This window comes from Schistocerca americana, chromosome 4 (assembly GCF_021461395.2).
Source record: "Schistocerca americana isolate TAMUIC-IGC-003095 chromosome 4, iqSchAmer2.1, whole genome shotgun sequence".
NCBI lineage: Eukaryota > Metazoa > Arthropoda > Insecta > Orthoptera > Acrididae > Schistocerca > Schistocerca americana.
This window is the reverse complement of record NC_060122.1, coordinates 431,181,051-431,197,158: the sequence shown is the minus strand read 5'-3', so window position 1 is coordinate 431,197,158 and position 16,108 is coordinate 431,181,051. Positions and strand designations below refer to the sequence as shown.

At 39.8% G+C, this 16,108-nt stretch overlaps 1 protein-coding gene across 1 annotated transcript in view; it reads left to right on the top strand.

Annotated features, from left to right (window-relative positions):
- Positions 1-16,108, top strand: part of LOC124613928 (FAD-dependent oxidoreductase domain-containing protein 1-like) — a 246,245-nt gene that overhangs the window by 119,755 nt on the left and 110,382 nt on the right. The window contains exon 6 of the mRNA XM_047142680.1: positions 8,026-8,109. Within this exon, the coding sequence (XP_046998636.1) occupies positions 8,026-8,109 (84 nt within the window). The remainder of the gene's footprint in view (positions 1-8,025; positions 8,110-16,108) is intronic.

The window sequence follows — 16,108 nt, the reverse complement described above, 5'->3', positions numbered from 1 at the left end:
CTGTTGCATAATAGCATTCCTGTTAAATTTTGTACTACTGATATATATGCAGAGGCAGAATGTTGTATAGAGGGAATCACGGGAGGCAGAAAACATACATTTTTGTTGGACCCAGGGGCATAGGTGTGAGTGGCAAGTCTGGGCCTCATAGCTTAAAAGCGATTTAACTCACTGTGCTATAGGTTGTGTGGGTTAGTTGCAGTGCAGTGATGTGAAGTCATTGGTTCAATGATATTAAATTTTCAGGCTGGGGTAGTTCAGTTTAAGCATTATATGGAAGTAGTGCCTCATGCAAGTGATCCTGGGGTTAAACTTTCCATTAGAACATAATGACAAAATTGGCCTTCAGGGGGTATGGTGGAACTTTAGGGGGACAACATTCCAGCTAGGGAAACTGTTGCCAGTGAAACACTGTCACTAGATTTATCTCTCTTGAGATGCAAACTGGTTAAACTGTGAACAAAAATACCAACCTTTGATTCACATGATACTGTGCTGTTCGACACTGGAAAGTTGCTGTGGGTGAATGTAGAACCAGAGTTGGCTGCTGATATGCCATGTGTAATAGAGCCACTAAAACAATGTACTGGAAAAATCAAATGGCTCTGAGCACTATGCGACTTAACTTCTGAGGTCATCAGTCGCCTCTCGAAACATCACATTGTTCTGTAAGAAGAAGCATTGTATGTGAGCAGGAGAGAGATTGTGGGAGAGTGGTACCCATGAATCAAGGTAATGCTGGTGCCGATGAGGTAAAGCTAACAAAGGGACTGTTACCAGCTAATTTACATATCCTAGAGGAGGATGATTGGGACACATCAAATATGTCACATGGAAGCCTCTGATAAAACTGCATTACACAGGAATATAGAGCATTTGAAAGGAATAGAAATGTTGGAGGTAGAGAAATTGCTATTAGAGTTCAAGTGTTCATTTTTGCTCATGATCCATTGCTGGCAACATCTGTGGCGCAACAGCAAATCCCAAGAGGGATGAAGCACTGGTATACCAAACACCATATCAAATACCTCAAAAAGAATCAATTTTTGTCAATAAAATGTAGCTGAATGGATTAAAAATTCTACCCACAAAGTGGCAACAGGAAAATACACGTATAAATAAAAGATTTTACTTGTGCAAGTTTTCAGAGCCAATGGCTTTCTGCCAAAAGAAGGAACCACTGGCTCCGAAACCTTGCATAAGTAGAACCTTTTTTTTTTTTTTATGCATGTGATCTCCTGCCGCCCATTGGTGAGTAGATTTTTTATCTATTCAGTTGCCTTATTTCACTTACCTTGCCATTTACATCCAGTTACGGAGCGTTTCATTTACCAGAAGGTAGCTAGGGGAATAATAGAGGAGAGCACTGGTTCATCAGGAGCTGCCATCATGGCCATACCCAAGAAGTTGGTAGGCAGTTCCAAAAAAAATATAGAACCTTCTCTCACTACAGATACCTTAATAGTAAAACAATAACAGACATGTACCTGATACCCAATATCACAGACACCATCAATAACTCCACCATGGATTTAAGAAGTGTGTGCCATCAGTTAGAAGTAGTTCAAGAGGACCAGCCAAAGACAGCATTCCAATTCTCAAAGGGTCTTAATCAGTACTGGGACACTGAAACCTTGGCCTTTTTTTTTTTTAATCAATACAAGCAATAGGAGATTTTCCAGTTCCTAAGAACAGTAAGGAGCTGCAATTGCTTTTGAGTCTCACACCAACTGTTATAGGAAATTTTTAAAGGGGTTTGCAGATGTTGCAGGACTGCTCACACAACTATTGAAAAATGATGAGAAATTCAAGTGGATGAAAGAGTGTCAAGCCACATTTGAGTGATTAAAAAAAAGCTTTGACATCAAGCTAAGTTAATTTTCCCATGATATCAAATGGAGTTTGTGTTGTCATGTGATGCTTACAACCAGGCATTGAGATTTGTTTTAAGTCAGGTGGTAGATGATGAGGAGCATCCTATGGTTTACACTTTGCAACAGCTAAATAAGTTGTAAAGGCACTGTTCCACAACAGAAAAAGAAATGTCAACTTGATGCATGCAATTATGTATTTTTGATGGTATTTGTATGGGAAGAACTGATCATCCAGCTCTACAGTGGTTATTATGGTTTAATGACACTTCTGGTAGGTTCACAATTCACAAGGTGGGCGTTGAGACTGAGTGAGTTTGATTATGAAGTTGTGCAGAAGGCAGGGAAGAAGCATGGAAGCACAGATGGGTTGAGTGGGAAGGTAACAGTAGCACAGGCACTAGGTCACAGCCTTGCTCAGTGGCAAGCAGTGCAAGCTGCTGTCACTGACTGCAAGCTGTAGTTGACACAACTGCAGTTCAGCATATGTGATAGCCTGTTCTGTAAGTCAACTAAGTTGGTGACACACATGATGGTGTTGGCTAAGCTCTAGGAAGAAGTGTTAAAGGAAATGCACCACCACGTGGTATCTGGCCCTGGCGGTTACAGGGCTTTGAACCACAGTGTAGGGCAAATACATAAAAGATTGAGCAGACATGCACCATAAGCAAGTATCATTTCAAAGGTTAATATGAGATTACTAAACCATTTCAAATGATAGGGATGGATATCATAGTTCCATTTCAGCAGACAAGGGGAGATCATTTCAGTTTTAATTATACTGTGAAAAGGAAACTTGCTACTCACCATATGCAGAGGTGATGAGTGGCAGATAGACACAACAAAAAGACTGTCACAAATATAGCTTTTGTCCAGTAATGCCTTTGTCAAAATTAGACCACATACACACACACACACACACACACACACACACACACACATGACTGCAGTCTCAGGCAGCTGGAGCTACACTCAGACAGTGAAGGTATCTTCCTCTCATACACCACTGCATAAGGAGAGAGCTCACTCAGTACCAGTGTGAACCTTGTAAACTGCTACAACAAATTTCAGAATATTGATACATTCCATTCTTGATTTTCCATTATTTGATTTCATTTTTAATAATTATTGGCCATTTCTCATGGTACATGGAAATGATTGCCATTCACAATCAGCAAGCAATTATGGTGGCATAAGTTGTGGTCACAACTGGTTGTTCAAGTGTGGTGCACCTGAAACATTAACCACAGAGCAAGGGGCAAATTTCATGTTGGACTTGATGCCACAAATATGTCATTTTCTATTTGTTCAAAAATTAAGAATTGTTCTACTGCAACCACAAATTAATGGTAGAATGGAACATGTGCATTGTCCTATTGGTAGTGTGTTGAGTTTTTATGTAAACTCTCACCATAATGACTGGGTTACATACTTAATATTTGTTGTAGCAGCTTACGGGGCTCACACTGGTACCGAGCTCTCTCCTTATGCAGTGGTGTATGAGAGGAAGATATGGTACCTTCACTGTCTGATATGGTCAGACCAAAGATTGGCAGGGACAGGGCGTCAGAATTTTTGGCCAGACTCTAAGGGAAGTATGGAGGCATATGCAGAGGGCAAAGACCAAGACCCTGGAATGCCATGAGCTGGTAGGTTGATGCACGGTAATATTGTTGCAGTATAGGATAGGGCTGTGGGTAATGTTATCAAGTCCATATATCACAAAAAGTAAAACAAAAAAAGTTTGTTACCAGGTACTAGGGACCTCCCAAGATGTCACTGGTCACTGTCAATCTTCAGTTGGCCACTATGGCAGTGATAGTTCATGTTGAATGCTTAAGATCATTTCAAGAAATTGCAGAATCATTGCCACAAAATATCGGCATCCACTGCTACGAAGAGGTGAAAGAAAGGGAGAAAAGGGTGAATGCAAGGATGTTATGCAACACGTGTGCAAAATACTATATGGATTATGGTCAAGGAAACAGTGAGGAAAATTTTATTTTGTATTACATTGTAATGTAATTAAGAGGTTAGGCTGAATTGCACTGTTGGTTAAGGTGTGGTATTGTGTGGTTACCACCATAGGAAGCATTTTGTTGAAAAGTGTGTACTGAATAAGTTATTGCATGCCACAATAATTGGAGCTTTTATGTTGAGGATTCGTTATCTATGTTTGTGAGATAATTATGTCAGGTGACATCACACCTTTTGAAGGGGGATGGACAGTAATTAGTTGCTCCTTCTTCTGCAGCTGTTGTACATCAGAGATAAAGATGAAGGGAATCCTATTCATGGCAGTATTTCACCTCTTCACTGTGGATGGAGTGGGAGTGCTGCAGTATCAGCAATTGGAAAGTGGACTGTGATTCTCACCAATCACCATTGACATTGAAACTAACCTTCAATGTGTGGGAGATGAGAAACAAAATGAGGAGTTGGAGGATGTGTTTTCAGGCTGTGATGAGAAGTGCAGAGGAAGGGCATATTTAGGTAAGTGTGGGGGGGGGGGGGGGGAGTATTATAAGTTGCATATGTCCTACAAACAGTTGTGGGGGCAAATGCAGCAGGCAATAGATGTACACCACATACCTTCGAAGGTCATTGGTGAGATCCCAGATTCGAGTCCCAGTCGAGGCACACATTTTCAACAAGTCCCCAATGACGTACATCAACACCAATTTGCAGCTAGGGTGTCGATTTAATTATCATTTCATTCTAGAGAAGCTGCACAGTCATTAATGGTATCTGTTCTTTCGGGAACTCATACTACCTTCATATATTGTGACGATTGTTTGTTGGCTAGGAAGACGTAAGGTTACACACTACTCATATGTTACACCACATGTTTCATCTGTTATTCTTTACCTTCTTATAGATCTTCATTTTCCCCTGTCTGCATAATTTTTATTTTCTTAATTAAATTACTTATTTATTAATTATTTCAACATCTTTCAAGAGTGCTCTGCTGGTCTCCCGGCCCAACAATTTTGAAAGTCATCACTATGTGTGGGCTTACGGCAGGCGTTAGATGGCGGCGCTCCTAAAATTTGTGAATGCTGCTATTGCCACATCTGTGCTATATGCAGGCTACCTCCACCCCCCTCCCCCATGTGCCCCCCCCCCCACCCCCTTGTGCCCCCCCCCCCCCCCCCCACACACACACATACACCAGCGTATCAGCACTCACAGCTGCGCTATAAAGCCAGCAGTGCAAGTGTCTGGATCTCAGTCATGTTCTGATTGCGCTCTCAGTCATGTTCTGATTGTGCTCTCATATTGCCCATTGTACTCATCATTGTTTTGTTCCTGCTATTGCCAAGTCTAGGCTCTTGATTTGGTTCAGTCTCCAGACTTGTCATTCTTCCATGTAGTCTTCACTGTCATCCACCATTGTTTTTGTCTTTCGATAGTTTTTGGCAAGTCATTGTCATGTCTCCTTGTCATGTCTGATTTCAGTTACTATACTCTGTTTTTCTTTTCTTAGTTTGTTTTTATTCATATAATTTTCAAGACGAATAGTATGCTTTTCTTGTAATGATCATATATTTTGTATTCAAGACCTCATTTATATATATTTACTTCTTCCTGACAAATTTGTTGTTACCCTTTTAAATGAAAATATATTTAAGATTTTTTTTACTTATTCTACATTCTTGAAGAGGATTTTATTTACAGTCTGGGGAAGGAACATTAGCATTATTTTTGTGTATATATGTTTTATGAAATGTTCTACATCCTTGAGGTCCTCCTCATTGTGAGTCTATGGAATAAAAGTTATATGCAGAGTATTCAGAAATTTCTGTTACAAGCTTCTAGGACATATAGGGGGAAATGAATACGTATTATTTTGCATAGGTACCCATGTCCAGAAAAGTACTGTTTCCATTCTATGACAGTTTCAGTTCAGATGTGTAACAGGCCCATGTCTGCTAAGGGAAAGAGAAAAGTTTCAGAGTTGATTGACCTGGTATTCAATAAGGTAGACAGAATGATGTGTACTATGTCAGATGGTCACCTGATGTCACTCAACATCTGCCCTGCTGTGACTCTTGTAGAGATAAAGGAAGATCTGCTGGCATGAGTTCTGGCTCCTGCATTAGAAACTGAAGAGATGCCAGGTGGGATGGGGAGTGTTTACCAGAACATGCTTCATAGATACAACGTCTGCAATATGTTTGATGTCACCATGTTGAGCTGCTGTTGTAATATATCAATACTGTTTTGTACATACCATATGCTGGAGTCTCTTTTTGTTTTAGAATAATGTAGAATAGAAACTTTATTGTCACATAACGTTTCATATACAATCAGATGATTGGGACGTAGATGACTTGTCAGTTTAAAGTTAATTTCTAATTGTAAGTATACAGAATAATCACAGGTATTTTGTAATTTTAAGTACCACAAAATGATTTAAAATAATCATGTTTTAAATAAAGTAAAATTAAGAGTAAATATTTACTTAAAGTACTTTTTTAGCATGACAGAATAAAATGTAACATCAGGCACAGTTATTTGTGACACTAAGTCATAAATTCTTCTACTCTGTAATAATATTTACTTGCTAGGCATATTTTTAAATGATGTCAAAATTCTTATAGTTCATAATTTTTAAGTTTTCACAGACTTTATTTCCCAACCTCAGACCCATATAGTAATGTGTCTTCTCCAGTAGTTTTAGCCTATGAGTTGGTAACCTATACTGATATCTGTTTCTTCTTTCATAATCATGCTTAAACAGATTATCCTCAAAAAGTTGTGGGTTTTGTTTAGAAAACTTAATTGTCTCATAGATATAGAGACCAGGAATAGTCATAAGATCAAGGGCCTTGAACAGAGGTCTGCATGTTTGTTTGTTTTTCTGCATCTGCCATGGCTCTAATGATTCTTTTCTGTAGCCTAAAGACTCATTATAAGTTTGTTTTTTCTGATCCCCAAAAAATTATCCCATATCTAATCACAGATACAAAATATGCATGATGTACAACTTTTTTGACTGGTGTTTCTATTATACTGCTTATAACATTCATTGCAAATATTAGACTATTTAGATGGTGACACATGGCATCTACATGGTCTGTCCATGATAAATTCTTGTTCAGCATTACACCTAGAAATTTGCTACAGTTTATGGTGGCAAGGTGATTGTCCTCATATGGTATTTCTAGTATATCCTGTACAGCTTGTTTTGTGGTAAAGTGAATGATTTGAGTCTTCGTTAGATTTAATTTCAGACCATTGTTTCTCACCCAGGCCTCAATTTCAGCCAGAGACTGCTGAAGATGATTAATTAAATTTTCACTTTTCTTGCAATAGACTATTGCTGTAGAGTCATAATGTTTAAGTCTTAATGCTAACAAATGTGATTAAGTCATAAATGGTTGTTTTGTTATGTTTCCTTTTTAATTGTTGCCTAATAATTGTACTGTATCACACATAATTCAATTCCTTAAATTAAAACTCATAGTATGGAAATGGTATATTTCTGGGCATGGGTTTCTGTTCAAAATATTATGTACTCGTGCCTCTCTAAAAGTGCTAGAAATTTATAATTGGAACTTCTGAATGCCCTGTGTAATCTAATTTTCAGAATTTTCTGTGTCATTCCTCCCAACTTTCTCCAATTTTGTGTTCTGTATTTAGTCTAACTTCTTTTCACTGTCTTCATTTCCCCTGTTCCTCCTGTCTGTCCTTGTCTCTCTTCATTCAGTTAGTTATTTCATACGGTATTCTTTAGATAATCTATATATCAGATACCTAGATAAAAATCACAGACTGTTTTAAGAAATGAAGAAATCATGTGTTTAAATTGGAAGTATGATATATGCAGACAATTTGTGGTTGAAAAACTCTGCTAATAATATGAAGAGCTAAAAGAATAAACAATTTTAATTTGTATTACACTGGCAAATCCTGGGTGGAATACAGACAGTGGCATGAAGATAGAGAACCTTTTACTATGACAGACTGATAAAAATTTTTAAACTCCATCTTGTAATTGTTAACATTTGTCTTTATGCTGGCTTTGCAACAAAAAAATTGCTTTGCTTTATTTCTTCTTTATTTACTGCATGTGATGCATATTATTTTGCTTTGTATATTTCTGTGCATATTTCATGTCAGGAGAAGAAATTTTATCTGTTTGTTACAGAAAAAGATATGTGTATTGTTTCCACTGTCCAAACGGTCCCAGCCAGACACCAGTCGTCATTGATCCTACTGGTACATATTTCAGGTAACTTGAATAACTGAATGGTTGAATAATAACTGTGTCATGTATAAACTTAATGCTATGTGTATGCAATTAGTAATTCTACAACTAGTTTTTATTAACATTTGCATTTTATAAATTCTGGATTTGGTTTACAAACAATGGAATATCCAGGATGGAATGTAACACTATTATAAAAAGGAAAGTTGCTATTCACCGTATAGTGGAGATGATGTGCTGCAGATAGGCACAACAAAAAGACTGTCACAATATAAGCTTTCGGCTAACGAGGCCTTTGCCAATAATAGACCACACACACACACACACACACACACACACACACACACACACACACATTTGCAGATTCAGGCACCATGTCACGGATTGTGCAGCCCCTCCCACCAGAGGTCTGAATCCTCCCTTGGGCATGGATGTTCGTGTTGTTCTCACCTTAAGTTAGTTTAAGTAGTGTGTAAGTCTAGGGACTGATGACAGCAGTTTGGTCTATTATTAGGAATTAAAACACACACACACACACACACAAATGTAATTCGCAACACATGAATGCAGCCTCTGGCAGCTGAAGCCACATCGTATCACATCTCAATGCACTCATCCTGTGTTGAAATGGGTGCCACCTTCAGATTTCCAGTATGAGTACCAGATTTGTCTCATCAATGGGCGCACACTGCAACTACTTACAAATTATACATGCTATAGTTGTCTTAACTGAGCCATTTGTGGGAAATGCACTTTGAGATAATAACATCATTGAAGTGAAAGTAAACCATCAATGTGCTGTCTGCATTTTAAGAAGTCCAAACAGACTAGTCACATAATTCTGATTATATGAATTGTGTTACTAATGTTTGAATAATATTTCCGCCATTTGAGTGTACAAACTTCTTTATTTGATGCTTGTACATGTACAAATGCATAAAAAGTGAGAAGAACCAAAATTTAACATCTATATGCCATTCCAGTGCCAGATTAAAACTTAACAAATTTCAATCTGACATTGGAATGGTATAATGTTTTGAAATTTTGGTCCTTCTCTTTTTCCATGCATTTATACAAAAAAATTTTCGTCAGTTACGGTATATTAATAATGCACTATGCATAGTGTTGTGGAATGGGGAAAAACACTATGCACTATCAATAGTGTTGTGGAATGGGGAAAAAAACCGGAAATTGGCGTTCATAAGAAGAAGAACAAGACCAAAAATGCAACAGGAGCGTAATATGTAGGAAATTGTCCACACAACCTGCCACTGATGATGCCTTGCAGAAAATAAAGGCGAAACGCGTATGTTACTAAAATTGTATTTTATTCAGTTGCTGTCAGATGGTCCATAAGTAAAAATTATTAATATATCGTAATATTACACGCAACTGAGGAAGACAGGACTATAAAAGTTGAATTTTCGTCAGTGCTTTACTTGATAATGACATAAGCCCAAAATCATGATAGTTATATCAAATAAAGAAGTTTGTACAGTCAATTAGCGGAAAAAATCATTCAGAGATTATCATATCTACATCTACATCTACATCTACATCTACATTTATACTCTGCAAGCCATCCAATGGTGTGTGGCAGAGGACACTTTACGTGCCACTGTCATTACCTCCCTTTCCTGTTGCAGTCGCGTATGGTTCGCGCGAAGAACGACTGCCGGAAAGCCTCCGTGTGTGCTCGAATCTCTCTAATTTTACATTTGTGATCTCCTGAGGAGATATAAGCAGGGGGAAGCAATATATTCGATACCTCATCCAGAAATGCACCCGCTCGAAACCTGGACAGCAAGCTACACCACGATGCAGAGCGCCTTTCTTGCAGAGTCTGTCACTTGAGTTTGCTAAACATCTCCGTAACGCTATCACGCTTACCAAATAACCCTGTGATGAAACGCACCACTCTTCTTTGGATCTTATCTATCTCCTCTGTCAACCTGACCTGGTGCAGATCCCACACTGATGAGCAATAGTCAAGTATAGGTCGAACGAGTGTTTTGCAAGCCACCTCCTTTGTTGATGGACTACATTTTCTAAGGACTATCCCAATGAATCTCAACCTGGCACCTGCCTTACCAACAATTAATTTTATGTGATCATTCCACTTCAAATTGTTCCGTACGCATACTCCCAGATATTTTACAGACGTAACTGCTATCAGTGTTTGTTCCGCTATCATATAATCGCACAATAAAGGATCCTTCTTTCTATGTATTCGCGGTACATTACATTTGTCTATGTTAAGGGTCAGTTGCTACTCCCTTCACCAAGTGCCTATCTGCTGCAGATCTTCCTGCATTTCGCTGCAATTTTCTAATGCTGCAAATTCTCTTTATACTACAGCATCATCCACGAAAAGCCGCATGGAACTTCTGACACTATCTACTAGGTCATTTATATATACTGTGAAAAGCAATGGTCCCATAACACTCTCCTGTGGCTCACCAGAGGTTACTTTAATGTCTGTAGATGTCTCTCCATTGAGAACAACATGCTGTGTTCTTTTTACTAAAAACTCTTCAATCCAGCCACACAGCTGGTCTGATATTCCGTAGGCTCTTACTTTGTTTATCAGACGACAGTGTGGAAATGTATCGAACGCCTTCCAGAAGTCAAGGAAAATGACATCTACCTGGGAGCCTGTATCTAATATTTTCTGGTTCTCATGAACAAATAAAGCAAGTTGGGTGTCACACAATCGCTGTTTCCAGAATCCATGTTGATTCCTACAGAACAGTTCCTGGGTTTCCAGAAATGACCTGATACATGAGCAAAAAACATGTTCTAAAATTCTACAACAGATCGATGCCTATAGTTTTTGCACATCTTCTCGATGACCCTTCTTGAAAACTGGAACTATCTGTGCTCTTTTCCAATCATTTGGAACCTTCCGTTCCTCTAGAGAATTGCGGTACATGGCTGTTATAAGAGGGGCAAGTTCTTTCATGTACTCTGTCTTTCTTTCTTTCTATCTTTCACTGGTGCCATGTCCTGCACTGAGGCAGGGTCAGCATTGTTAGCAACAGATTTGGCAAGGTTAGTGGAAAGGGATGGCCGGATGCCCTTCCTGCCGCCACCTTCCGCGTACTATGTGTGGAATCGAATTGGTATCCCGTCAGGTCCAGTGGACTTTCCTCTGTTGAGTGATTTCAGTTGCTTTTCTATTCCTTGGACACTTATTTTGATGTCAGCCATTTTTTTGTTCATGCGAGGATTTAGAGAAAGAACTGCAGTGTGGTCTTCCTTTGTGAAACAGTTTTGGAAAAATGTGTTTCGTATTTCAGCTTTACGCATGTCATCCTCTGTTTCAATGCCATTATCATCCCAGTGTGTCTACATATGCTGTTTCGATCCACTTACTGATTTAATGTAAGACCAGAACTTCCTAGGATTTTCTGTCAAGTCGGTACCTAGAATTTTACTGTCGAATTCACTGAACGCTTCACACATAGCCCTCCTTACACTAACTTTGACATCATTTAGCTTCTGTTTGTCTGAGAGGTTTTGGCTGTCTTTAAATTTGCAGTGAAGCTCTCTTTGCTTTTACAGTAGTTTTCTAACTTTTTTGTTGAACCTCGGCGGGTTTTTCCCAACCCTCACAGTTTTAACTCGGCACGTACCTGTCTGAAACGCATTTTACGATTGCCTTGAACTTTTTCCATAAAAATTCAACATTTTCAGTGTCAGAACAGAAATTTTCATTTTGATCTGTTAGGTAGTCTGAAATCTGTCTCCTATTACTCTTGCTACTCAGGTAAACCTTCCTCCCTTTTTTTATATTCCTATTTACTTCCATATTTAGGGATGCTGCAAAGGCCTTATGATGACTGATTCCCTGTTCTGCGCTTACAGAGTCAAAAAGTTTGGGTCTGTTTGTTACCAGTAGGCCCAAGATGTTATCTCCATGAGTAGGTTCTCTGTTTAATTGCTTGAGGTAATTTTCACATAGTGCACTCAGTATAATGTCGCTCGATGCTCTGTCCCTACCACCCATTCTAAACATCTGAGTGTCCCAATCTATATCTGGTAAATTGAAATCTCCACCTAAGACTATAGCTTGCTGAGGAAATTTATGTGAAAAGTATTCCAAATTTTCTCTCAGTTGTTCTGCCACTAATGCTGCTGAGTCGGGAGGTCGGTAAAAGGAGCCAATTATTAAACTAGCTCGGTTGTTGAGTATAACCTCCACCCATAATAATTCACAGCAACTATCCACTTCTGTTTCACTACAGGATAAACTACTACTAACAGTAACAAACACGCCACCACCGGTTGCATGCAGTCTATCCTTTCTAAACACCGTCTGTGCCTTTGTAAAAATTTCGGCAGAATTCATCTCTGGCTTCAGCCAGCTTTCCATACCTATAACGATTTCAGCTTCGGTGCTTTCTGTCAGCGCTTGAAGTTCCGGTACTTCACCAACGCAGCTTTGACAGTTTACAATTACAATACCGTTTGCTGCTTGGTCCCCGCATGTCCTGACTTTGCCCTGCACCCTTTGAGGCTGTTGCCCTTTCTGTACTTGCCCGAGGCCATCTAACCTAAAAAACCACCCACTCCATGCCACACAACCCCTGCTACCCATGTAGCTGCCTGCTGTGTGTAGTGGACTCCTGACTTGTGCCATAGGGTGGTGGGGTTTTGGGTTCCACTGGATAGTGGAACCCAAAACCCCACCACCCTATGGCACAAGTTGAGGAATCTGCAGTCCACAGGTCACAGAGTCATCTCAGCCTCTGATTCAGACCCTCCACTCGGCTCTGTACCAAAGGTCCGTAGTCAGTCCTGTTGACGATGCTGCAGATGGTGAGCTCTGCTTTCATCCCGCTAACGAGACTGGCAGTCTTCACCAAATCAGATAGCCGCTGGAAGCCATAGAGGATTTCCTCCAATCCATAGTGACACACATTATTGGTGCCGACATGAGCGACCAGCTGCAGATGGGTGCACCCTGTACACTTCATGGCATCCGGAAGGACCCTTTCCACATCTGGAATGACTCCCCCTGGTATGCACATGGAATGCACATTGGTTTTATTCCCCTCCCTTGCAGCCATATCCCTAACGGCCCCCGAAAAATATGAGAAGATTATGGGTTATCGATCTTGGAGACTGTTCTCACTTTGAGGTTGACACCTTGTGTACATAAATATTGAAGGAAATAAAGTAGCATATTCAAACAGTCAGCCTGTAACATAGCTAGCCACCACCTTTCATTGATGTCCAAGTGACAACTGGATCCAGATATTAACACAGTATTTATTTTGATGCTTTTTTAAATTTTTCTTTTCTTTGCAACATATTTCTGTCCCAAACTTACAAATAAGTAACTTTTACTATTTATAATATCAAGGCATTTCAGTTTTATTACCAAAAAGTCAAGTAAAACATATCGAAATACTGTATCTTATCCTCCAAATGGCAACAACCTGCACAGAATTTGAGCAACGCTACTTAATATATTCTCCTAGGGCACAAAAAATTTTATAAAAATTTCTACAGCACTCTGCAAAATATAATGATGGGGACAAGAATGAATGGTTTTTGATTTTATGAACACAAGGAAAAACACTACAATGTGAGATCAACAAGTGCAGGAAGCTATGGACACCAAGCACTTGAGACGTTATAATTTTCATAGCTAAGGCTCCTATTGTGTTGGGTGGAGGAAATGACGAATGCTGTAAAACACCTCTAATGTCAAGAATTTATAAAAATGCAAAGTTATGATGATGGTGACAATACAGTATCATGAGCATTTAAAAATCAGTAATTCAGTGAGACAAGAGGAAGCATACACATACTGGAAACTAGTTATGGACATTTTTTTATTAATACTGGAAAGTGGTTGTTTAGTTTACATGTTGTATGTACATGCATTAAGTTGCATGTATTTACATATTATATGTTGTTATATGTAATGTTGTATATTAAAATTTACATACACATTTCTTGTATGATGTAAGTATTTACAATTATAATGTCTTACAGAAGTGAAATGTTGCCTTAGGAGAGATATGTCACACAAGACAAAAGGCATCTTATTATTTTTAGACTTGGCTGTACCAAATAACTACAGTATTTCCATCACACACCTAGAGCTGGTCATTTAGTGTTTTAGAAGATTTGTAGTGGTCTATAAGAGATTTTATTTTCCATAGCCATCCAGGAACTTTCACCAGTATGTGATATTTGTTTTGGTTATAAGGCCACTTGCTCAATCCTTATCGAGATCTCATACAAATGACAGCAGTGTACAAATCTTTCCAGCACTTGGAAATTCCCATCTTATTTACTGATATGGGAAATAAATGAGACACTGTTGTCATAGACCATTTAAATTGATATATTTCAACAAAAGCTTTGCCAACAGCTGGAGAGAAAGTCAGGTGCGTCTGAAGAAGAGTATCAATAGTAATGAATTAAGGATAAGTCTTTCATCGCTCGGTGTCATGAGAGAGTATTCAACAACTTGAAGTAACTGCAAAGATAAAATAATGGCTTTTGCACATGCTTTACTACAACATTGCTTGCAGGTCATAAATGTGTGTCAGTCCTGACCAGTGAAACAAGGGTTGGTGCTGTCATTTATGAAATTTATGTGTAATGCTATCCTCTTGAGATATCATACAATTCATATTTCCTCTTTGTTGAAGCAAACCTTGTGATGAATATCATTATAGCAAGAGCAAACACAATTTATGGAACATAGTACTTTAAAGAGCAACACATAAGATACAGATTGTGCATAACACTGAACACATTGGCCGGACAACAGTAATACAGTGTAAAGAATAAGCCAAGTACTTGTTTGTGATTGTTTAAATAATGCTGTTTCTTTGGCAACTCACCAGAACATGCCTCGGTGGCCCCTATAAGCGGGCCTGTGAACTGTATGGACACTCGTGCTCTGAAATCGCACATGCTATGAGTGAAGGTACATCACCCCTCCTTTCTAGGGGATGGGAAAACTACATACATACATCACTACAAACATCAGGCACAGAAAAATGCATGGTACAGAAAAAAGAGCACTGGTGTAATGAAAAACGGGTGGATGGAGGAGGGGGTGGGCAGGGGGGCGGGGGGGGGGGGACTGATCTCACAAGGTACTGAGATTATGAATCACGGAAAACACCAGTGATGGTGCTGACATCCATTTTGTTGCCCAATGATGGCAGGTGCTGCAGCATGTGGCAGGCAAGCACTGGCGAGTAGGGGTGGAAGTCATGACGGACGGGCTGGCTCACCGTCCCCCCCACTCATAAGAAGCCATAGGGCAGGAGCGGGCATGGTGTCTTCATCGTGACATCCTCATCAAGGTCAGCGTTGATGGCCTCACAGAACCCAATAACAGAGGCAGAGGCAGCAGTGGTGGCTGCAACGTCAGGTCCCGTGGGAGCTGCATTGGTGATGGCTGCTAATGAGTCGTGGGGGGGGGGGGGGGGGGAGGAGGCAGGCAGGCAGTAACCCAAGGCACTGATCTGCCAGGCAGCAACTCCCTCTGGAGTGCAAACTGGACCATCTGTGACACAGAAACAGGCATTGGCAGGGGTGGGGGCAGGAGAGGCAGTGGACCATCTGGAACGGGCTCCACCATGTGCAGCCAGAGGCTGTTGAAGTTATGGGACCACCCATCAGGAGTGTGGACAATGTACAGGAATCTGCCCCAGTGACACTAGATGATGTCAGGACCCCAGTTAAACTGATGACCAGAACCACATGGCTAAATAGATATACCTATCTGAACCATTGTGGAGCTGGAGATGCCAGCAGTCATGGTGTTGGATGCAGCATGTTAAGGAGGGTCCATGGTTGGTGTCCATGTAGCAGCTCTGCCAGGCTTGTTTCCCCCACCATAGTTAAATGATACAGACTCAAAAAAGGTCTAAAACAGCTTCAGGAGACCTGCCAGATACATACTTCTGCATCTGAGTTTTAAACATCTGGACCATGCATTCAGTCTCACCATTAGTTTGAGGATGAAATGGGGCTGTGAGATGATGAG